Source organism: Ammodytes marinus (genome assembly GCF_949987685.1).
Source record: "Ammodytes marinus genome assembly, chromosome: 9".
Classification (NCBI taxonomy): domain Eukaryota; kingdom Metazoa; phylum Chordata; class Actinopteri; order Uranoscopiformes; family Ammodytidae; genus Ammodytes; species Ammodytes marinus.
In genome coordinates, this window is record NC_137213.1 from 1,262,592 (window position 1) to 1,287,581 (window position 24,990).

A 24,990-nucleotide genomic window follows, 5' to 3' on the forward strand; every position below is an offset into this window, starting at 1 on the left:
CTAAGGTTTAACAAGAAACTTTATAAAGACACTTAAAAAATCGATCTCTGCCCATACAAAAAGTTCTGACTTGGATTTGATGGAGCGATCGATGTGTATAAAACCATCCGGATATGGTCTGATGACGGGCCGTTATATTAATAATAAACAGCGTGCTGCACAAATATGAGACTGTCCACCGCGACCTATTACGTCAAGGCTACATTTAAAAAAAAACAATAGCTTAAGGATTCTCGTTGCGTGGAATATTTGATGCAAATTTGGCCGGATGAAAATATTCACAAACAGTCGTATAGCCTACAAGTAGACTAAGCTCCAAATCCTAAACGCGCACGGTGACGTAGGCAAGGTGCAAGTGTGCCCAGGCCACGAGCAGTGTGAGCACGGGCCTGCGGGGGGAGTGGGGAGGGGGGGGAATCGTGATGAATCGTGCTGAGCACGGAACAGGCAAACGGCACTAGTGTGAGTGCGCCCTCAGACTCTCACACAGCCAGACTGGGGCATGCGAAGTGAGAGCTTGCGAGTGTGTGAGTTTGTATTTGAGGCCAGGGGTGTGGCTATTGCTCCTCGGAATCAGCGGTTTCTTCCATTTTCTCGACTCACCCAGATAGTCGGTAAAATATGCGTTTAACCTACATGGCACGGCCACGGACACAACATCGGTGCGGAACCGCAGCCTTTAAAAAAGTCCGCGGACATTGTTGAGCCCATGGTTGAGCCCATAGACATATATTATGTCTATGGTTGAGCCCTATGACAACATGACAACACTTGTCATGTGACTGAAGTGGCTGCATTTGATTGGCAAGCTTTTGTAATGTGGTTTTTATTGGTTGAAATGGTCACGTGATAGAGATGTTGGCTGAAGACGTCCCCGGGGAGAGAAATCATGAGAGAAATAGCCATAGCTCTCGCATGTAATAAATAAAATATATAAAAAAATAAGGTAACAGCCGTCACGTAGCCAAATGTAACGGCGTAAAAGTACCTTTCTTTTTTCAAATATTTACTCAAGTAAAAGTAAAAGTATGTTGCAATAAAACTACTCCTAAAATTACAATTTATTCAAAAAGTTACTCAAGTATTTGTAACGGAGTAAATGTAGCGCGTTACGACCCACCTCTGGACGTGTGTGCCCCAGCTGCATGGGCTCCTCTTCAGTGACAGCACGCGTCACGGGGCAGAGAGGGCAGCTTTAGGGAAGTGTGGGGAACAGGAAGCAGCGAATGCCGGGGGCACGGAGCTGCCTGTCTTTTCCCTACACCGCTGCCGTAGACGATTATCCAGCTGGATAGAAAGGGAGATAATTTCATCGAGAGTGTCAGCCTCCTCCCTAGTAGCCAGCTCATCCTTGATTGACTCACTGAGACCAGAAAGAAAAAGCCCACGTAGTGACTTGTCGCTCCAGCCCGATCTGGCTGCATAGGTCCTGAACTCGACGGAGAACTCGGCTACACTGCGGATGCCCTGACGTAAGGAAATAAGCCGCTTGGCGGCGTCCCCTCCCTCTACTGGGTGATCAAAAACTTTCCTCATCTCAGCTACAAAAAGGTCAAAATTGTCATTAACTGGGGAATCACTGTACCATAATGCTGAAGCCCATGCTAGTGCATTACCCTTAAGTGACCCCATAATGTAAGCGATCTTAGCCTTTTCAGTGGGGTAGGTAAAGGGCAGCTGACTGAAAACTAGGGAACACTGGATCAAAAAGGCTCTGCACGTACCCATGTCCCCAGCGTAGCACTCAGGCGCAGGAATGAGAGGCTCACGAGCTCGTGGCAGGTGTGTCGGAAGAGTGGGGGCAGGCGGAGGTGTCGCTGGCAGTGGAGGCGCTGTGGTGTGGGGGACCAGTAAATCCAATTGCGCACCCTTCTGTGTGACTCGGGTAGCGAGATTCTTAAAGGCTTCCATAGCGTCCCGGAGGGCTTGGCTGTGCTCAGCCACCAGAGTGCCTTGGGCGGCGAGAGCTCCACGGATGCTGCCTATGTCCGCTGGGTCCATCTTGGCCAGATCGTTCTGTTACGGTTAGATACTGGACCCAAGAGCAGACAAGAGGCAGAGTAGGATTGATGAAAAAGGTTTATTGACTGAGGTGGGGAAGCTGGTGGTGAATGAGGAAGCCGGGGGGAGAGCGAGGCAGGCGGGCTGGAGTGAGTGATCCGGGTAACTGCAGGCAGTAGAAACAAAGTTAGGATGACGATCACAAAAACAACAGGAGACGAGAGAGAGAGCGAGGGAGAAAAATATACTGGAGCCAGGCACGTATAATTACCACTGGAGTGAGAGGTACGATCTGGCAATCGCTGCAGGGGAACTAGGAGTAGATGTAGGTGTGTTGATTGAAGATGAGGACCAGGAGGAGGAACACACACAGCAGCCAGCTGTGATCACCACACTGTTGAGCAAAGAGCCCACCTATGGCCCAGTTAGCTGGGGTGGGCTTGTGGGCTGTGTGAGCCCTGTGGTGACGTAGTGTTATATATCAGAGACTTTGTAGATACTTGACACTTACCACTTCCTTTCTTTACCATACAATATTATATCTGATGCTGTACTATACTACTAAGTACTATGTCACACACTATTTCTACATTTCACATTTATTACATATCTTGTTTCCCACATGATAGCATATTGACATGTAATAATATGGTGTAAGCTGTTTAAAAATACCAGTCTCGCCTATGCTGCTGTTAATAATCACATCAGGCCAATTGTACTCTGCAGTTAAGTCTTCTTCTTAAATTCTTTTTTTGTAAGCTTTAAAAAAAAGTTTTACAATAAAACAAAGACATACACAGAATACACTAACAACAAAAACATGAAAAAATGAAAGACAAAAAGAAAAAGAAAAGCTAGCTTGAAGGTGGATTGCCTGAACATCAGTCAGTATTAAGGGCAACACAGACTATACAGAGTAGAATATCAAATACAAATAACAGCAGAGCACAGGAGATGACTAGTGCTCACTGGCACCATGTGAAGCAGGATATCCTCTGCAGTCTAGTCTAAAACTGCTTTGTATTATTTAATCTAAAACAATTCCACCCAGTTAAATGTTTTACAGTTCAAATAGCTTTATTGGCTAAATTGATAGCAGTCTATTATTTGACTACTGTGGGGGATATATCTATCTATAAATCTTCTATCTATAAAGCAAGCAACGTCTGTGTGTCTGTGTGTGTGTGTGTGTGTGTCTGTGGCTCGCATATCTCTCAGACTGTTAGTCAGATCGACCTGAGCTTCCGGATGTGGCTTGCATACGGCACGAAGGTGTGCATCCTTGATTGATTGTTAGGTTTTTTGGACCAAATATGTAGAAGTTATCATATTTATATCATGCTGACGGCGAATACATGCGCGTACTGAAGGCCACAGTAACGACGGGCATGAAGTAGTCTCCGGCTAAACCCCGCCTCCTTCTGATTTGATTGGCCGCTGCGACCAAAGCATGAATTTACTAACGGGACACACACAGCAGACAGACACAGCCTGGTGTTACTTCCTCATTCAATGCACCCAACTTTCCAAACAAAACGTTCTTAAACCTTTCCACAGACATCACCAATTCCTCAAACCTGTCCGCTTTAGTGTTAAAGAGCGCACGTTACGCTATTTTCACTGTTATAGAGTTAATGTATAGTTAAACACTTTCGCGACAGTGATGCTAATTTCAGTTAGCATGTCAGTTGGAAGGAGGTTCAGGAGGTTGTCAAGGCAGCTAGAGCCAGCTCAGCCCCTGGACCAAGCGGAGTGCCATACAAGCTATATAAGAGGTGTCCCAGACTCCTTCACCGGCTGTGGAAGATCCTGAGGGTTATCTGGAGGAGGGGAAAGGTAGCCCAACAATGGAGATTTGCTGAAGGTGTCTGGATTCCCAAGGAGGAGAATGCTAAGAACATCGAGCAGTTTCGAACCATCTCGCTGCTCAGCGTTGAGGGGAAGATATTCTTCGCCATCCTATCCCGTCGGTTGACGGAGTTCCTCCTGAAGAACGAATACATCGACACCTCTGTGCAGAAGGGTGGAATCCCAAAGGTGCCAGGATGCCTCGAACATACAGGTGTGGTCACGCACGCAGTTGATCGGAGAGGCAAGAGAAGGCAAAGGAGACCTAGCAGTGCTGTGGCTCGATCTCACCAATGCTTATGGATCCATTCCTCATAAGCTGGTGGAAACAGCACTGGACCGGCACCATGTCCCAGGTAAAATCAGGGACCTTATCTTGGACTATTACAAGAGTTTCAAGCTGAGAGTCACCTCTGGGACAGTTACATCTGAGTGGCATCGGCTGGAGAAAGGGATCATCACTGGATGCACCATTTCAGTGATCCTCTTTGCCTTGGCCATGAACATGCTGGTCAAGTCAGCCGAAGTCGAGTGCAGAGGTCCGCTCACCAAGTCTGGAGTCCGCCAGCCCCCCATCAGAGCCTTTATGGACGACCTGACAGTAACAACAACGTCAGTGCCGGGGTGCCGATGGATCCTTCAGGGCTTGGAGAAGATCATCACCTGGGCTCGGATGTGTTTCAAGCCTGCAAAATCTAGGTCCCTGGTGCTGAAGAGAGGGAAAGTGACTGACAAGTTCCGCTTCTCTCTGGACGGCACCCAGATTCCATCGGTGACTGAGAAACCCATCAAGAGCCTCGGAAAGACCTTTGATTGCACCCTGAAAGACGCTGCATCCATCAAGGCCACAAATCGGGAGCTGGAAGCGTGGCTGACAGCAGTGGACAAGTCGGGTCTGCCTGGTAAATTCAAGGCCTGGATTTACCAGCACGGTGTTCTCCCCAGGATTCTGTGGCCCCTGCTGGTGTACGAGTTCCCTATAACAACGGTACAGGGCTTCGAGAGGAGGATCAGCTGTTATCTCCGTAGATGGCTGGGCCTGCCACGAAGCCTGAGTAGCATCGCTCTGTACGGGCACAACAACAAACTGAAGCTCCCCATTAGCAGCCTGAATGAGGAGTTTATGGTTACCCGTGCAAGAGAGGTGCTGCAGTACAGGGAATCCAGTGATCCGAAGGTCTCCAAAGCTGGCATCGTAGTCAGGACTGGGAGGAAGTGGAGGGCGCAGGAAGCAGTCGAGCAGGCGGAGTCACGCTTGCGTCACAGCGTGCTGGTCGGCCCAGTGGCATCTGGACGAGCAGGGCTTGGCAGCGTTGCAACCACGCGCTACGACAAAGTTCTGGGCAAAGACAGACGCCGATTGGTCCAAGAGGAAGTGAGAGCTGGCGTGGAGGAACTGCGTGCTAGCCAGATGGTGGGGATGAAACAGCAAGGCGCATGGACGAGATGGGAACAGGCAGTGGACCGCAAGATCTCCTGGTCTGAGCTTTGGCAAGCTGAGCCTTACCGGATCAAGTTCCTGATTGCGTCCGTCTATGACGTCTTACCCAGCCCATCCAACCTCTTCTGCTGGGGCAAGGTTGACGCACCATCATGTCCTTTGTGCCTCAGGAGAGGAACCCTAGAGCATATCCTCAGCTGTTGCCCAAAAGCCCTGGGAGAAGGACGCTACACTTGGCGCCATGACCAGGTGTTGAAGGCGATAGCAGAAACCATCTTCACCAGCATCACTCAGAACAAGCCTCTCCGACCAGCAAGACAGGCGATTGTTTTCATTCGTGCAGGGGAGAAGCCTAAGCCCCAACCAAGGGGGGCAGCAGGACTCCTTGGAACCGCACCGGACTGGCAGATGAAGGCCGACCTGGGAAAGCAGCTCAGATTCCCAGAGCACATCGTGGAAACCACCCTGAGACCAGACCTAGTTCTGTTCTCAGATTCAACAAAACAGGTGGTCCTTCTGGAGCTGACAGTTCCCTGGGAAGAGCGCATGGAAGAGGCCAATGAGAGGAAGCGTGCCAAGTACGCCAACTTAGTGGAGGAGTGCCGCAGTCGGGGGTGGCGTGCCCGGTGTGTGCCAATAGAGGTGGGCTGTAGAGGCTTTGCAGCGCGATCTCTCTGCAAAGCATACAGCATGTTTGGAATCGCAGGTGCACGCCAGAGAAAGGCCATCAAGACCACCACAGAGGCAGCTGAGAAGGCCTCTAGATGGCTGTGGATCAAAAGGGGTGATCCGTGGGTACATGCTACTTAGACACAAGTTGGGACTTGATCAATCCCGGCTGGGTCGCCTGGGTGAGGGTGTATGATGTTGCGAGACCCGAAACACCCAATGACCCCAGGTTCCATCACTGATGATGTGTCTAAGTGCATCAATAGATGTATACTAAACTACAATAGCGGTTTCCATTTAAACTAGCACGGTCTCGGATAGCTCAGCTACCGGTGAATGTAAACATGATCGCTTACACAGAATGTTTTAAATTCATTAGAACCTAACACCTAAACGAGCTAAAGACTATGTAAGATGCAAACATGCCCTTCATTTTGTTTGCAAGATAAATGCTGCTGCCTTCAAGCTGCAATTACCAATGAAAAACATTTTTCACCTGCTTTGCCCATAAAGAATAGAGGATTATATGGCGCAACAATTATTAAAGAAAGAACATAAGTCACATTGACGAGCGATGTGACAGCCATTTCAATGAATGTGTGACACTGCCTATGTGTAGGCTACATCTGTTTATGTGTCCCACTTTGATAGACGGGTTACATTTAAGCATGCATAAGCTACTGCTTCCTACGGGCACTGCACTAGTATCTCCAATACAATGGAATACAGTTGGATTCAAACTCTCTCTCTCTCTGTCTCTCTCTGTGTCTCTCTGTCCCCACTCTAGCGTAACCTGACCTTTTCCTGTGCAGACTCCAACCTCTTCTCAGTCTTCTTCAACTCCTCGTCCTTGGTGCAGCTGCCGGGGCAGAGTGACAGTGACACCCTGTCAGTCAGCCTGTCCTTCAGGACCTGGAACCCCAGTGGCCTGCTGATGTTCACCCAGCTGACAGACGGCTGGGTGGAGCTGGGCCTGGCTGAGGGCAAGGTCACCGTCTACATCAAGTCCACACAGAAGGACACGCGCCTGGACATCTCATCAGGTCAGCATGGCTTCAATGGAAGCGTTTCGAATTGAATTGAAAATGTGTTTATTTCAGGTAAAGAAAATAAACCTATTTAATCTCACCCTTTCTCCCTAATTCATTCATCCATAATGAATCATTTATATCGCTTTTAATAAATATAAAAATATATGTTTGTTGGGGGGTGCTCGTGGTGTAGTGGTTAGAGCGTCCCCCTAGAGGCTCAGGCCTCGCAGCAGATCCGGGTCGCTTCTCTGCTCAAAAATAACATATATATAATTTAAATATATATATTTGTTATCGATAACATTTGTAATAATTACCAATGACATATTTATCTTAATAATATTGCCTATTTATCTTTTAATGTGGGTATAATATAATATATACAACGTAATATAACCTGTGTTCCAACCATACATCCAATATACACTATCTAATTATACATTCAATATAATAAAAATATACCAAAACACATTTACAAATATACACACATGTAAACGACAAATGCAAGTACACAGACAAACAAATAATAAATATAAGTAATCAGCTCAATGATTTCTTTTTGCTTTCCTAGTTGAATGTTGTCGCCAATCGAATCCTGTGTACATATATAGAGCGAGGTGTGTTTTTTGCTTGTAGGTTCAGGTCTTAATGACGGCCAGTGGCACAGTGTCCATCTGAATGCATTGGAGAACTACGCTATGCTGACCATCGATGGAGATGAGGCCTCCACAGTCAGGACCTCCATTCCAATTCAGATCCAGACTGGAGGAGCATACTACTTTGGAGGTGATAACACACACACACACACACACACACACACACACACACACACACACACACACACACACACACACACACACACACACACACACACACACACACACAGATAACTCACCAGCCAACCCCAATGTTTGTGTGTGTCTTCAAGTGACCACAGCAAATGATTTAAAATAAAAGTCAACTCACCTTTGGCCAGTCGAAGGCTTTTAATGTGAAGCTGAAGCTGTACGAAACGTTCAGTTTCAATTAGCAGTAACTTAACTGCAACGCTCCAGCACCAGTGTGTCCTCCTGTCCATCATTCACTGTAGTAGATTCTTCCCAAGAACGAGTTTTCTCCTTGCATTTTCTTTTTACATTTTTTCCCCCGTAATGGATGTGCGATAAAATGTAAATAGTTCAATCCTTCAAATAAAACATATACTTAAGTAAACGTAAAATGATAGATTACTCCAAAAAGTAAAAGTACACAAAAAAACGACTAAATTACAATAACGTGAGTGAATGTAATCCGTTACTTTCCACCTCTGATCCACACCTAACAATCAAAGACTGTGCTGGAGCAGCATTGATAGGGTTTTAAACGTCCTAAGCACAACACCATCATGTGACATTACAGGAACACCTCAGAACCACTGTAGAACAGATACTACAGGCACAAACACATACTGTATGAGTCAAACACAGTCAAGTCTAAATCAACTTATTACATGGACGTACCTGTATGTTGTAGAGAAGTAGGGGGAAATCATTTCAGCCTTCACTAAGCCCTATGAGACTCTGTTGTGTAGCAGCAGAATTAGGGTTAGCAGGGGTTGACTGACGCTTACATTTTGCTCCATATTTGTCATTGTCGTGGAACTGCAAGGGGACTGGGGTGGGCTGGGGCTGTCGCAACTGAACTAAAGGTAAGCGTCTGACAGGGTGAAGAATATAAAGAGATTTGATCTACTTGAGTTTCAATTCAGTCTACTTTAGTTGTGGGCTGCCCAGGGCTACACCTATTAATAAGGACACTCATGAGAATGAGGTGATATACAGTCATATGAAAAAGTTTGGGAACCCCTCTCAGCCGGCATTATAATTGACTCTGCTTTCACAAAAAAAATATAAAAGTGGTATGTCTTTAATTTACCAGGAACAGCTAAGTACTGGGATGTTTTCCAAACAAAGATTTTTTGAAAAGCAGTATTTGGTAGCAGTATATGTATGAAATAAAATAAAATGTGAAAAACTGGCTGTGCAAAAATGTGGGTACCCTTGTGGTTTTGTTGATTTTAATGCCTATAACAGCATGTAAAACTGATGACTTTAAACACAAAGTTGGTTGGATTATGTTGTAAAGCCTTGAACCTCATAGAAATGTCTGTTTAATCATGAGAAAATGTATTTTAGGTGCCTAAATGCAAGTTGCACTTCTCTTTGACTCTCTGCTGAAGTGAGACAGAATGGGATCATCAAAACAGCTCCCAAAAGATCTGAAAAACAAAGATTGTTCATTGTCATGGTTTAGGGGAAGGCTACAAGAAGCTTTCCCAAAGGTTTCAATTGTCAATTTCTACTGTAAGGAACGTTGTCAGGAAATGGAAGGACACCGGCACAGTGGCAGTTAAACCCAGGCATGGCAGACCAAGAAAAAAACAGGAGCGGCATAGGTGGAGGATTGTAAGAATGGTTGCACACAACCCAAAGATCACCTCCAAAGACCTGCAAGAACATCTGGCTGCAGATTGTGTATCTGTACATCGTTCAACAATTCAGCGCAATTTGCACCAAAACATCTGCTTTTTATAAAGACCAAATAACTTAATTTTTGTCTCATCAGTCCAAAGCATTTTCTTCCAATATGAAGCTGGCTTGTCTAAATGAGCTTTTGCATACTCCATGTAACTGTATCTGTGGCGTGGGCGCAGAAAGGGCTTCCTTCTCATCACCTGGCCATACAGATGTTTTGGTGCAAATTGCACTGATTTGTTGAACCATGTACAGATACACAATCTGCAGCCAGATGTTCTTGCAGGTCTTTGGAGGTGATCTTTGGGTTGTGTGCAACCATTCTCACAATCCGCCGCATATGCCGCTCTTGTACTTTTCTTGGTCTGCTAGACCTGGGTTTAACTGCAACTGTGCCTGTGTCTTTCCATTCCCTGACAACGTTCCTTACAGTAGAAATTGACAATTGAAACCTTTGGGAAAGCTTCTTGTAGCCTTCCCCTAAACCATGATAATGAATAATCTTTGTTTTTAAGATCTTTTGGGAGCAGTTTTGATGATCCCATTCTGTCTCACTTCAGCAGAGAGTCAAAGAGAAGTGCAACTTGCATTTAGGCACCTAAAATACATTTTCTCATGATTAAACAGACATTGCTATGAGGTTCAAGGCTTAACAACATAATCCAACCAACTTTGTGTTTAAATTCATCAGTTTTACATGCTGTTACAGGCATTAAAATCAACAAAACCACAAGGGTACCCATATTTTTGCACAGCCAGTTTTTCACATTTTATTTTATTTCATACAACCAAATACTGCTTTTCAAAAAATCTTTGTTTGGAAAACATCCCAGTACTTAGCTGTTCCTGGTAAATTAAAGACATACCACTTTTATATTTTTTTTGTGAAAGCAGAGTCAATTATAATGCCGGCTGAGAGGGGTTCCCAAACTTTTTCATATGATTGTATAACTTGGTAGGATGTTGATAGTTTCCTACTAAAAACCTGGTGAAAACTTAGTGGATATGTTGTTGGCTGAGGATATATAAGAACTGAATATTTTCCTCATTAGAATTTTAGGGAAATCCCCCGGCTACAGCCATGGAGGTGACAGAGAGTTGAGGAAAAATGCAGAGAAAAAGTTGTGTCTATCAGTATTATTCAGTGTGTGTGTGTGTGTGTGTGTGTGTGTGTGTGTGTGTCTGTGTCATAATGACCTTTGGGCTTTTGTCTCCAGGCTACTCCCTGCACAACAGGCCTCGCTCCCTGCAGCGCTCCTTCCAGGGCTGCATGCAGATGATCCATATAGACGACCACCTGGCCGACCTGGGGGCTCTGGAGCAGGGCCTCATCGGAGCCTTTGAGAACGTCAGCTTGGATATGTGTGCTATTATTGACAGGTAGACACAGCAGCCAGTATGAGCACATAACACAAGCTCAGTGTGTGTGTGTGTGTGTGTGTGTGTGTGTGTGTGTGTGTAAGTGTGAGTTCACAAGTGTGTGTGTCAGTGTAGGTTCATGAGTGTGTGTGTGAGTGTGTGTAAGTGTGGGTTCATGAGTGTGTGTGTCAGCGTGGGTTCGTGACTGTGTGTACGTGTAAGTGTGTGTTTATGAGTGTGTGTGTGTGTGCAGAGCCGGCCCAAGCCTTCAGGGGGTCCTAAGCGAAATATGATTAGGGGGCCCCTCTCCAATGTTAGTGCTGCTGAAACTATAGATATTTGTTAAATATCATTCACACACCCAGTGTTTTCCGCTAGTGCCTCCACTGTGCGGCTGTGCGAAAATATTTGACAGGCGAGATTCAGACCCTCCTAGGGGGTTCCGGGGGTATGCCCCCCCGGGAGATTTTTTTAACCTTTTTAAAGTGAAATGCATGAATCTGGTAGCCTGGCATTCCCAGACCTGCCACTAGGCGCTGGCAAATTAAATTTGCTGCGCGTGTTGGTCTGGACATGCTCCGTTGAAGCTTTATCAAGAAAACCAGAAATCTGGCTATGGTTTCAATTGGTTCTATCTAATATGGGCGCGCCAGAGCCCTTTATATGGTACTCTGGGGAGGACGTAACCGGATGACGACAGTGACGTGCATGCGACGTCGAAGCTGTGATAGTAAACATCAAAGATGGCTGCGGATATGTTGTGTGAGTTTGAGACTGCTTTGGCCTCGACCCTTAACGATTTGGAAGATGGCACTCATATCTTTCATTAGCAAGTAAGTGGAATGTTCTGTTTTGCCGACCGACAACGGCAAACGTTTAATTTAACAGTTTAACAGCTGTTCGCTAAACGAACGGGGCTTCCGTCACCTTGTGCATCGCATCGCTCTGATTGGTTGTAGTGCTATCCAACTGCGTGCAGTGGCATTTGAAATGCACGAGTAGGAGCCGCCCCTTGAGTTGGAAATTACTATTGATCGTGGCCAGACCCTCTATCGTTCAAGATATCAGGGTCTGGATTTCCAGGCTATGAATCTGGTGCACTTTGAGAGGAAAATTAAGAGGCTAAATCTGAGAAATTGTGTGAACAAATAATTTGGAGACACTGGGTCAGATGAATTAGAAGCTATTGAAGAAGGACACATGGATTTTCCATAAAAATATTAATATAGTAAGGCGTCCCCCTCCCGGCCCGGGCCCAGCAGCAGACCCGGGTTCGATTCCCACCCGCGGTCGTTCTCTGCATGTCACTCCCCTCTCTGCCCCATTTCACCTCTGTCTCTCTGCACTATCAATAAAGCATAAAAATGCCCAAAAAATATCTTTAAAAAAATATATATATATATTAATATAAAATAAAATATTATGGAGGATCCTCTGGGTTGGGCTTGGAGCTCTTTTTCTTTTACGGGACATATTTCTCTGTAATATAGTGAATGCATTTAAATGCAGTGTGAGGAACTAAGCAGAAGAACTCTGTTGTCCAGCTACTGTATCTTTTTTTCCACAGACAAGGCTGAAATAGGCTATAGACTATACACAGTGCATGGGCAACTGAGGGCAGCCCCATTTCCAATTGTTTTTAAATAAACTCAATACACACTGTGCATGGACGTGAACGTGACATGATCAGATAATTTCGGATTTCCTCCCAGATGAACTGATTACATTTTTAGGCTATTAATTATCTAGACCAAAACATTTTATTCCTTTTTTTGTATGATAACTCACATTTGCACAATATGATGTTAATATCAAACACAGAAACTAAAAAAAAAAAAAAAAAAAAAAATTTTTTTTTTTTTGGAGGGGGCCCCCCAGGCAGCCGGGGGCCCTAAGCGGCCGCTTAGTTCGCTTATGCCTTGGGCCGGCTCTGTGTGTGTGTGTGTAGGTTTGTGTTCATGAGTGTGTGTGTGTGTGTGTGTGTGTGTGTGTGTGTGTGTGTGTGTCTCAGCATTGGTTCATGACTGTGTGTGTGTGTGTGTTTGTGTTACCCCTGGAACACACATCCTGTGTCTACCTCTGGAGTGCGTCGCCTTACCTTACTGCTGCCTCTCGCGCTTTTTTCGGACACACATACAACGTCTCAACTGCTGCTGCAGCGCTGCTTCTAAAAGCCCTGTCTTTCTACATAGAGTTTCCATAGATAATTCCCATTAAAAATGAAGTTCTTTCGTGTCATTTATGATGCATATGATTTATATTGAGTCTAATATTGAGTCTGGACAGTAATCTGTGCGCCCCATTGCCTTTTTTTTTCTTTTTCACGCTTGTTGGAAATTTTATTTTGAAAGGGACACCCCAGGAAATGGTGAAACTACAACGAAAGCTGCTGGTATGAAGTCAATATGACTCTCAGCAGAGTATTTCTCTATCAGTTAAAGCAGAGAGACCCGAGAGAGACGCGTGTCTCTCAGAAAAAAATAGGCGAGCCTCCTGAGGTAAAGTGGAGCGTCGCTGCAGACTCGCCTCCGACGGGCATCGGCAGTGCGGCCCAGGTTGGATGTGTGGCCGCTCTAGGTTGATTACACGGTCAGACGCAGACGCGCAGTAGAGGTAGGATGTGTGTGGAGGCCGTTACTGTTTTCGGCCACACATGGAACGTCTCAGCTGCTTCTGCAGCGCTGCTCCTAAAAGCCCTGTCTTACTACATAGAGTTTTCATAGATAATTCCCATTAATATGAAGTTGTTTCATGTCATTTTATGATGCATATGATTAATGTTAAGTTTTGACTGTAATCCTAGTGCCTCGTTGGCTTTTTTAATTTTTTTATTTCACATTTTTGCTTGTGGGGAGCTTTATTTTGAAAGAAACAAACAGGGAAATTGTGAAACTACAGTGTATGCTGCTGGTATGACTGTCAACAGAGTATTTCTCTATCAGTCAAAGCAGAGAGACGCGCGTCTCCCTGAAAAAATAGGCTCTGCCTCTTGAGGTAAAGTGAAGCGTCGCTGCAGATGAGGTTGGATGTGTGGCCGCTGTAGTTTGTTAAAATGGTCGGCAAATAAAAAGTCAGGCGCAGACGCGCAGTAGAGGTAGGATGTTTGTTCCAGGGGGAAGTGTGTGTTCATGAGTGTGTGTGTGTGTGTGTGTGTGTGTGTGTGTGTAAGTGTGTGTTCATGAGTGTGTGTGTAAGTGTGTGTTCATGAGTGTGTGTGTGTGTGTGTGTGTGTGTGTGTGTGTGTGTGTGTGTGTGTGTGTGTGTGTGTGTGTGTGTATGTGTATGCGTGTGTATGTGTTCATGAGTGTAGTGTGTGTGTGTGTGTGTTCCGGAGTGTGTGTGTAAGTGTGTGTACATTGTGTGTGTGTGTGTGTGTGTGTGTGTGTGTATGTGTAAGTGTTTGTTCATGAGTGTGTGTGTGTCAGTGTGTGTTCATGACTGTGTGTGTGTGTGTGTGTGTGTGTGTGTGTGTGTGTGTCATTTCAGATGTGTTCCTAACCACTGTGAGCACGGTGGTCGCTGTTCTCAGACCTGGGACACATTCAGCTGCAACTGTAACGGCACCGGATACACTGGAGCCACCTGCCACACCTGTAAGTGCACGCACACACGCACACACACACATACACACACACACACACACACACACACACACACACACACACACACACACACGACCATGCACGCACACACACACATACACACTGCATGGTATGTGCTTAGCTGTGTGTTGTGTCTGCTCCATAGCTATGTATCAGCAGTCCTGTGAGGAGTATAGGCACGAAGGGAAAGGCTCAGGAAGCTACTGGATCGACCCGGATGGCAGTGGACCTATCGCCCCCTTCAGAGTCAGCTGTGACATGACAGGTGAGATGTCAGCAAAACACTTTACCTGCGTTCCAATCCCCATACTTCCATACTATTTAGTACGCCAGAAAAAGATTTAGGATGTCCTGATACATGCACTTCAATTGCAGTATGCTGAAAATACATAAATGCCCCACTGAATCCAATAGTCTTTGGAGTATTAGTTTTTTCTCTCCTGTGGCCCTTAAAGGTCACATATTATGCTAAATGCACTTTTTAAATGTGTTCCAACATATCCATGGGTCCACGGTGTGCCTAGAGACTACCAAAATATCCAAAAAAATAACAATCTCTCCTAGGGATGCACCGAATATTCGGCCACCGAAAAAGTTCGGCCGAAAATGGCAAAATAAGTCATTTTCGGTTTCGGCCCGAAACAGTTAAAAAGACGAACAACATTACCGAAAATTGGCGAACTAAATGACACTAAGGAAATATGTTTTTAAAAGAGCTGCGCGCTTGTAAATCAGGAAATGGCAGTAAAGAGAGACGTAACCGTGTATGCGAGTCCACGTCTCTTTGTGAGCGCGCAGCAGGAGCAGTTTGGAGCGTGCATGAATTAAATGTCAGAGTCCAGTGTGGGAGCAACTGGATGAAACACGGCGCAGACAGTGCAATGCTTTATGCAGCATAAAGTTAAAACGCTCGTCCAAGACTGATGTTTAATCACCTTAGAAACACAAAAGCTTTGGGCGAGCGAAGCAGCGATTCACCCGGTGCAACTCTGACAGTGTGACAGTTGGTAACGGTGTCATTCACAGTGACACCTCGCCGGTGAGTGCCGCCGCGCAAAAAAAAACTTTAGTTTGACAGCTAAAATGATAACGGGAGATATCCTGTCCGTTAGCGCTGTTGGGGGAAAAGGCTCCTACGGTCTGATTGCATTTCTCGAGCCTGAATACACAGAGCCATGTCGGCAAACTGACAGCGCGACTACATGTCCAGTGAGCCGCCTCCCCCCGTTAGTTTCAGTCTACAGACGAAAAAGTTACAATCACCTCCTAAGCATGGACATCGTTTAAAGCCTCTCATTGTTATGATCAGGGCTTTGATGCAAATTCTGAAGTCTGGACATTACGGTGGGAGCTGTGGTGCAGTTTTTTTTAGAGCAACTCAACCTGCACTGCACTGCAAAAAATTAAGAAAGGCAATAAGTCGATCTTTTTGTAGATTCGTCCTCATATAAGTCAAGGTAAAAATCAGTGAGTGGTTCACAAATTAATTCCTAGTAAAATATTAATTTTACACTTAGATTTGAAGGTTTTACTGTTTATTTATTTATTTAGGGTTGCTTTTTAGTTGTAGGCTATGTTTGAGCAGAACATTTCATGTATGCAATGTTGAAATAATTTACTAAATAATAAACAAAACTGCAAAAGCCTCTTTCGGTATTCGGTTTCGGCCTTTCGGCCAACTGTTTAATTTTATTCGGTTTCGGTTTCGGCCAAGAATTTTCATTTTGGTGCATCCCTAATCTCTCCTTTTCTCACTCTCCCCCTTTCTGAAACCCCCACCCCTCCCCCCCAATATACTCCGTTCAGAATTCTCGCGGTTTATGACGTCATAAACTGCACAGCCACATCCCCATATTTTCTTTATATGTCCATGCTTCCCCCCCACATTAGCAGTAGTCTATGATAACCCCACCCCCCCCCATTTCTTATTGGTCCACGGCCCCGAGATCCTCTGGAAAATTTTCCGAGCGACAGCCATGTTGCTTTCCCCGCTAAGCGACAAGATGCCCATAGTACAGCCTGAATGTTACATACACCAACACAGAATGCTTTTGCTCATACTCCACTAATTTATCTTAACCACAGCAGTCTATTAATGCCTCGTTTTTAATAACACAACGGATAGGAAGCTACCTGTGCTTTTTTTTAAACGGTGAAACTAAAATAATAGTTTTTATTGGTAGTTTTGCCTGACTGGTGTAGCTATTAGCTTTGGGACAAGCAACCAGCTTTTGCTCATAACACGCTGTTTATATTCCCCACAGCAGTCTGAAAATGACTCGTTTTTAACATGACAAAGGATGTGAAGATATTCCTGTAGAAATCACACTTTGAAGCTACTGTTTTCACTGGTTTAAATCGTCTGAGTCTTATTTTTAGCGTTAGCGCCCATGTAGCTTCGGTTGTAGCACCAAGTTTTGCTCCTAATACACTAACTTAGCTTTCCCCCCTTGCAGTCTAATAATGACTCGTTTTTAACATGACAAAGGATGGGAAGATATTCATGTAGAAATCAAACTTTGAAGCTACTGTTTTCACTGGTTTTAATCATGTCAGGTCATGTCAAATTGTTCAAGGTATGGCTTAGCTCCGGGTAAACACTGTGTTCGCAGTCACGCAGTGTCTCTCTAGTATCGCGAGAGCACGGCAGAGATGGTGGGAGAGCCCCATGGACATATAAAGAAAGCCCGGCAGAGAGGTGGGAGGGGCCAGCCAGATCGCACAAATATAGGTCATCCTGAGACCAGAGGACAATCAGGGTATAGAGGCTTGCTACAATAAATTATCTGAACGGGATGCCCCCAGACCCCCCTTCCGGGGTTTGTTTTCGGACTTCTCACCTTTTTCATGGCTTATGAGTTTGCATGCCTGGTATATCAAATTGTATATTGTTTAGATATATAAATAAATTATAAAGTGAGGGACCAGTCTTCTCTAAAATCTTCATCTCTACATTACTTAATGGATATGCTCTTAATGACAATAATTTTATTTTGAATTTGGTAAAAATGTTGTCAGTAGTTTGTAGAATAAAATCAACATTTTCATTCTACTCAAACATATGCCTATAAAGAGTAAAACGAGATAGATTGTATTTGGTACGCAGGAAGTTAATTTAATAAATAAGAATTATTGAGCTGGGGAAAAGGGGTATGATTAAAGAAGTTTCTACTTTCTCCTTTTCAGGCATATCAATGCTGATTCATGGAATATATGACGTGAAATAACATTCTTCTTCGTGAAATAATTTGAACATTGTTTTTTTTCTCTTTTTTTCATGGTTTTGGTTTTGCTGTGTATCTCTGATATGTCTGAATTAAATGTATTTGGTTGATTTCAAAGTGGAGCCTATTGGTGTGTGTTGTGGTGTTTCAGAGGAGACGGTTTGGACCACAGTGAAGAACAACCTGACCCCTCAGACTGCAGTCAGCAGTGCAGAGCAGGAGGGGAAGGCAGTGCTGCACATCACCTACAATGTGACTGATGAACAGGTAGGCCTTCACAACCCGCACTCACTGTGATACACTCCATCTGATACACACTTTGCATTGTTTTGCTATGAGTGAAACAATTTAGAGTTCTGCTCATTTGTCTACATTTGTGCTAGAATTGGTGCTGTGTTGGTGACTGTTTCCATAGCTCACATTTTCGTCTTGATTTTATTAGTTTATTTCAATGACTCTGGGGTTATAATTGGTCAAATAAAAATGAAATGTATTTCTGTTTGACTTCCTGTAAAATTCAACCAACTGAAAGCTGGGGTGGAGGATTTGGGGAGAAAATGGCAGTTGGGACAGAGATTCGAATCCAAATACCTCAACCGCTCCACTTGTTCTCTTTGGTCCCTCCCCTATGGTCCCTCCCTGACACGCGCTACACCAACGAAGTCGTGCCAAAGTGAATGGACAGTCCCAACAGCCAATAAGAACAGAGAATCAGAGCCTCGCTCTGATTGGTCAAAGTGTACAGCTCATGTTAACTTTGACCAATCAGAAATCATATACCCCAGCTTTAAGTCCTCCAATAAAAAGATTTATCAAGGACTTCCGGTTTGGCCATGCAGAGGTAGGGCCCGAGAACACAGACCTCCCCGCTTAATTTCTTAATATTAACTTTTAAAAGCGCTGCTCAAGGTATTTGACTGCCAATATCAGACTCCGGTTGAAAACAGACAAAAGGTCCCTAACATTGGCGCTATGAGGAAGAATAAGCCGACCAGTGCGCCCCTGCCATGGGCTCTGCCAATAACCTGAACAAGCATAGCTAGCTATGGCTAGCGCTAGCCCACAGATTGGTGTAACGACTGCAAACGCAGAGGGTGTTTCCGTGAGCTGAGTTGTTGAAACAACAGTCTTGGCTCAAAGAGTCTAATGCCCCGCTCCAGTCCTCTGTGAATGCATTGACAGAGACTGTTACTAGCTTTTATAGCATGGCTAAGCACAACCCAAGTTCTCTATCTTCACATTTACTTAACAATATTGTTAAACTGAAACATGAATATAACAGCATTCTTTCCAAACAAGTTAGTACTTTACTTCTGAAAATTAAGCACAAGCAGTTTGAATTAGGAGAGAAACCTGGACGTCTGCTCTCGCGTCAGCTGAGAGGTGAACAACAAACCAGTGGGGCTATTCCCAAGATTAAACCTCATTCAAGTTCTTTAGTCACAGACCCTGTTAAAATAAATGACTGTTTCAGGAAGTTTTATGAAGATTTGTACTCCTCCCGCAATCTTGCGCAGGACAAGGATATCCTTACATTTTTGCATTCTCTCCCAAACTAGATTAAAATGACCAAACTGAGCTTAACTCAATAAAATATCATTACAGGAAGTCCTTAAAGCAGTAAAATAATTCCTAAATGGAGAGACAGCAGAAGAATGTAGAACAGATGTGATATAATGGCATCTTTATACACCTGGCAGTTGAGTTCTCAACAATCTGTAGCTGTTTAAATTAGAACTATTTGTTGTTATAACTAGGGCTGTCTAACGATTACATTTTTTTATCAGATTAATCACAGGATTCTGTGGATTAATCATGATTAATAGGCCCGAGAAAGTACCATGAATATATAATTTTAATATTCAATTTAATATTTAATATTGTAAAATTAAAATTTAGTTTTTTTATTCATTGAAAATCCAAATGGTTGTGTAAATACTGCAAATGAATTATGATCAACTTAAAACATGCTACCACACCATGCTTCAATTTGGCTCTATTCCTGTCTTTGAGCAAAACTGTAAAACCGAACAAGTTCATAGTACTCAAAATGTTTGTCGTAACTGATTTCCCAAAAACATTTGAGTAGTGGTAAAAATTATTTTAAGTAATATGTTAAATAAATAAAAATACTTATAGTGAACTTAATGCATTTATTTATAAATATAATAATTTAAATTCCACATAACTTAAATATTTGATTTATAATTTCTAATATGTTTAGTTATTGCATAATAACCAGTCCGACTACCCGAAAATGGAGACTGCCGATTCAGGCAGCTCCAGTCTTCCCGTCGCGGCTAAAAAAGTGCCAAGAACACACCGAGCCGACTGCTGACTTTCCGTACGCTCTGCGCTTGCGCGGGATGTAATGTCTCCATAACAGCAGGCGGCGCTAATCTGTATTGCGGCCCGAAAAAATACGGAAGCCGGAAATCATGGGAAAGCTCTCTAGACCATAAACATAGATAGAAATACGTATTTATATTTATGGACCATAAAGAGCACCATTTTTAGCAAAGAGTGTCGAGCATGGTGTCGAGCAGTCAACAAGGGTTGATGCATGTGAGTACTCGCTGAACGAAACAAACAAACACATTAAAACAATGGCTAGCTGTTGTTAGCTGTTAGGCTTCACTGATTCGCTAGCCCTCCACCAATGAAATTGCTCCAACTGAAAGACTGCCCGCCGCCGATTGAACAAAAGAAGCCCGACGACATCTACGACGACCGATTTCACGGCACACACCAAACAGATTTGTGTCCCCGCCCCCTCCAGACTCTCCGACGGCGATTATCGGGCCGGTGTGTCCGGGCCTTAAGAGAGATTAGCTCCCTGTCCATGTTCCTGTAACAACTCTCATTTGTAGCTGAAATGTGCTGCTAACTGACACTGATGACAACCACCTGGTTTATTTTGACAATGAGTAAAGAACTACTCTAACCGTAATGTCCTTAGAACTGGACAAAGTTTCCTAAATACTGCACTGTATTTTTATGGAAAAGGTGACAATGCATTTATTCATTTACCAGCAAATGTACTATAAGAATAGTAAAGTGAAACAAAAGAGTACTATGGAAATGTTAGTCAAAGTTCACGCTCATATTCTGTGTTCATCAACAATCAAAAATATATATATAAAAACAGTGCTTTGAAGGTGCAAATAAAAATACATAGTAAAGTTCCCCTAAAATAATCAAAAGCAAATTAAGATCCCCCACTGGGATTGTTTGCAAAAGTGCAAATTGAACATGAACCTGGATGCTTCACATGCTGCCTGGCTTACTCTCTTAGCAAGTCATTTTTCAAAGTCAGTAGGCACGGTTTCAGTGGTTTGTTGTCATCGAGACACATCAGTATCTTCTGAATGAAGGTGAATGTGTGAATAAGCTTCTTTGGATAGTCTAAATGCAATGCATAGATCAACCCAAACAACAGTACAAATGCATCAGTCATCCTTGGAAGATCACTCACAACAACGTCATCTTCCACTACAACACAAATGCTGTTAGGGCTGAAGATGTCGTGACCAGTAGTATTGTCAGTGCCCACAGTGAGGAGAGCCAGCGGGGTGTCGGCAATATCTGGCTCATCTTCCCCCTGAAAAACACAAATGATCCAATTATAAAAGGACAGTTCCAGCAGCAAGGTTACAACCTTAGGAAAGAAGCACACAGACAGACAGACAGACACACACACACACACACACACACACACACACACACACACACACACACACACACACACATACGTTTCTATGTTCTAAGTCTGTCTGTTGAAAGTTACTAGTGGTTATAATGACTGCCTCCTTCAATATGGGCTCTATAATCCCTTCCTAATGTGACTCCACTGTAAGAGAAGGACACACTTCCCATTCCTCATTGTGTGTAAAATAAATTCATCGCAAGTCATTATCATGCTTCAGCAGTCCAATTTAAGAATAACCATATAGGTATTTTTTGAGCGTGTGTTTCTTCCGCTTTGTTTTTCCAATGATAAAAATCGATACTGATATCGCGAAACTAAGTATCGCGATATATCGATATTTCGATTTTTTGACACAGCCCTAATTAACACTAGCCATATTGCCACTGCACCTGACAAGATTACAGAAAATGTATGAGGTTTTTACTCACCAGATAAGAGCGCTTATCAGAAGAATAGACTGTACCATCAGAAGCACCAGCAACACACTTTGAAAAATTACCGTTGAATCGGCGTCGGCTGCTGGCATTGCGTGTACGTCACGTTAGCTCTTAGCTAACGTCAACGCGCCAAAATGCAAAAAGGCGTCGACATGATAGGCTTTTCCAAAAAAAAGAAATAAACGTATAAAGTGTAATACAAGAAAAGGACAGTCAAAAAACAAACTAGTCTATGTAAAAATAGCAAAGTAATCGCTTGTTTTGCTCCTTTACATGCAGGACTTTCTCTCTCGCGAACGGGTAGCCATCTTGAGTTCTCGAGAAAATGAAAAGACGGAGCCTGAGCGTTGTGACGTCAATGACGTCAGCCGTCGCGTCCCCCTGTACACTCAAAAGTTATAATCTAGAGATAATTATTCACTCATAAACTTTGATGAATAAAAAATTAAAACAACCTCAGAGGTAAAGAGAACTTATTGGCTGGTTTTGATTTCTGTACCCAAAATGTTTATGAGTTCGTAGTACTGTTTACAGTGTAGGATAGGCTATAGATTGGCATTTATATGGTGAATCCATTGTTTTGCATCCCTGAATACAACCTGATTGCAGTCCGCGAGCGCGCGCGCGTGTGTGTGTGTGTGTGTTTGCACGCGCAACCACGTTCTATGGGACTGATCATTTGTAACAGAAAGCCGAGGTTATGTTGATGTCACGTATTAATCACACACACCTCTGAAAACTACAGACGTTTGTTTCCTCCCGTGAACGGTGCAGAATTTTCTCCTGTTGCTTCCAAGAGCAACTGTTATAGATCGGTGGTTAGCAGTTTAAAACACAGACTAGCGTGCAGCTATGTTTGGCCACGCGCAGCTACTGATCCTGGGTCAGCCACAACGTTAGAGTGACTGTAGTGCAGAGCGGATGGGATGCACGGGGCGGATCATTCTGCACATGCGTTAATTGCGTTAAAAAAATGAACGCGTTCATTTTGACAGCCCTAGTTATAACATGAATTTATTTTAACATGACATGAAACTGTTATAAGAAGAAACTGGCCCCAGTTCACACAGCAATACACTGCTATTGGCAGCACATCTTACATTTGATAACAACTTGTATTGTATTCAACTCCAGATAATACTCACGTCAAAGCTATTAGTTCAAAATGATATGCTATATGCCGGGGGTCACTAACAGGCGGACCGCGGTCCGGGTCCGGACCCAGACGCCGTCCTATACGGACCCGGACCTGTAGTCAATCAATTATTTAAGTATTTAAAATTTTGACAGGGCGCTTCTATTTTGACCGGCGCAGCTTTTCTAGACTTTACGGTACTGGTTTAGCGAATCACGAAATGCATTCGAGTTAAGCCATCCCGCCTCCTGCTACTCAGGCAGCCAATCGAATCTGTGGATTCCCGGCTCAGGCTGGCTCACAGACAGAGACAGTGAGCTATCATGCGAGAGATGACAGAGAGAAGTGCAAGAATTACGAGAATTTCAGCGAAATAAGTCATATTAGAGTGAGAAAGACAGCGGGAGGAGAGTGAGAGACAGCTTTCTCTCTCGCTCGCCCGCTCGCTCACCGGCTCTGTGTGTCGCGAGCGAGTTAACGAGCGATCAACAGCTGAGTTTTTTCCTATTATTTACTATGTTTTTTTCCCCTTTTGTAAGACTGGTGAAAACCGGTAAAGGTGCAATCATGTGGATTCTCTATTACTCTGATGTAGACCTATGTGTGAATGACACAGACATAAGATTGACATAATCACCAATCGCCAGCAGCACTGCATATACTGCCCACAACAGCAACAGGAAAAACATTATTTTTTTTATTTTTTTTGTATGTAGTTTCAATTATCTACATTTTAAGTTTTACATATTCTTAGTAATGGCAGAATTTATAAATGCAGGTTAATTTTTTAGCAAGATATTTGGCTAGTAGCTACACTAACATTAGCGAAAGCTAGTGGTCATCTGTCCCTCAGTCCAGTTGTTAAGCATCTGGCTGCTAGCAAGTTATGTTGTTTTGTTAATTTTTCTATTCATCTTAACTATATTAAATGTTGACCTTTTCTTTTATTATTTTCCCCAGAATGCACCAGAATGCTCCGATTACATTCTAAAAACACAAAAAAAACTACTAGGGGGGAAACCCCCAGACCCCCCTACAGGGGTTTAGTTTCTGACATGTCACTTTTTCAGAGCTTTTCAAAATTGCAAAATAAAAATCCAGTATTAGACAAAGTGGGAGATTACTATGTTAAACAAACATAGTAGGTATAGTGAAGTTTAGAAATGATACATTGAAATATTTCTCAAATTGCATAATTCATTTTTTTGCACCCCTTCTAATCTCAGATGCACCCAGAGTCATTATGTTCTGCAACACTGAAGTTGCTGCTATACTTTATTTAATTTTTCAAAAATGAATTATATATTTTATCTTTATTTTAAGATTATTATTATATTTATTTTCACCATTTTATTTTTAAATGCAGCCCTTCTCTATGAAGAGATTAGTTTCAGTTGAGTCACTTAAATAATACATATATCTTCAGTATTATATATCTATAATTATTTAAAAGTGAGAATAAATATTGTTGAAATGTTTTTGAATTGTTCTTCCTATATTGATCTGACAGTCAATTGTTGATTACATGCAGACGTTGATACAACTACTGGCTACTTCACTATACATCACACTGAATCATAACGCAAGTTAGACATTATGATGTTCCGGACCTTTGCTTGAGGACATTTTTTCGAACTGGACCTATTTGAATTTTAGTTGAATACCCCTGCTATATGCAATAAAATAAGTTCTCTCTCTTGCTGTGTGTGTGTGTGTGTGTGTGTGTGTGTGTGTGTGTGTGTGTGTGTGTGTGTGTGTGTGTGTGTGTGTGTGTGTGTGTGTGTGTGTGTGTGTGTGTGTGTGTGTGTGTGTGTGTGTGTGTGTGTGTCCAGGTGTTGTCAGTCACCAGCAGTGCACATCACTGTGAACAGTATGTAGCCTACGCTTGCCGAATGTCTCGTCTGCTCAACACTCCAGGTAAAGTACCCCTGTATAGCTATTGTCCTTAATGGAGTGTTCTTGTGTTTTGGTGTGTGCTCCTTGTAGGTTGTCCACCATAAACTTTAGGGTGTGGGTACTGT

The 24,990-nt window shown here is 43.5% G+C and overlaps 1 protein-coding gene across 1 annotated transcript in view; it reads left to right on the forward strand.

Annotated features, from left to right (window-relative positions):
• Positions 1 to 24,990, forward strand: part of cntnap2b (contactin associated protein 2b) — a 64,787-nt gene that overhangs the window by 20,994 nt on the left and 18,803 nt on the right. Inside the window, exons 8-14 of the mRNA XM_080033600.1 lie at positions 6,747 to 7,002; positions 7,627 to 7,776; positions 10,721 to 10,883; positions 14,349 to 14,455; positions 14,610 to 14,729; positions 17,840 to 17,955; positions 24,802 to 24,886. Of these exons, the coding sequence (XP_079889726.1) occupies positions 6,747 to 7,002; positions 7,627 to 7,776; positions 10,721 to 10,883; positions 14,349 to 14,455; positions 14,610 to 14,729; positions 17,840 to 17,955; positions 24,802 to 24,886 (997 nt within the window). The remainder of the gene's footprint in view (positions 1 to 6,746; positions 7,003 to 7,626; positions 7,777 to 10,720; positions 10,884 to 14,348; positions 14,456 to 14,609; positions 14,730 to 17,839; positions 17,956 to 24,801; positions 24,887 to 24,990) is intronic.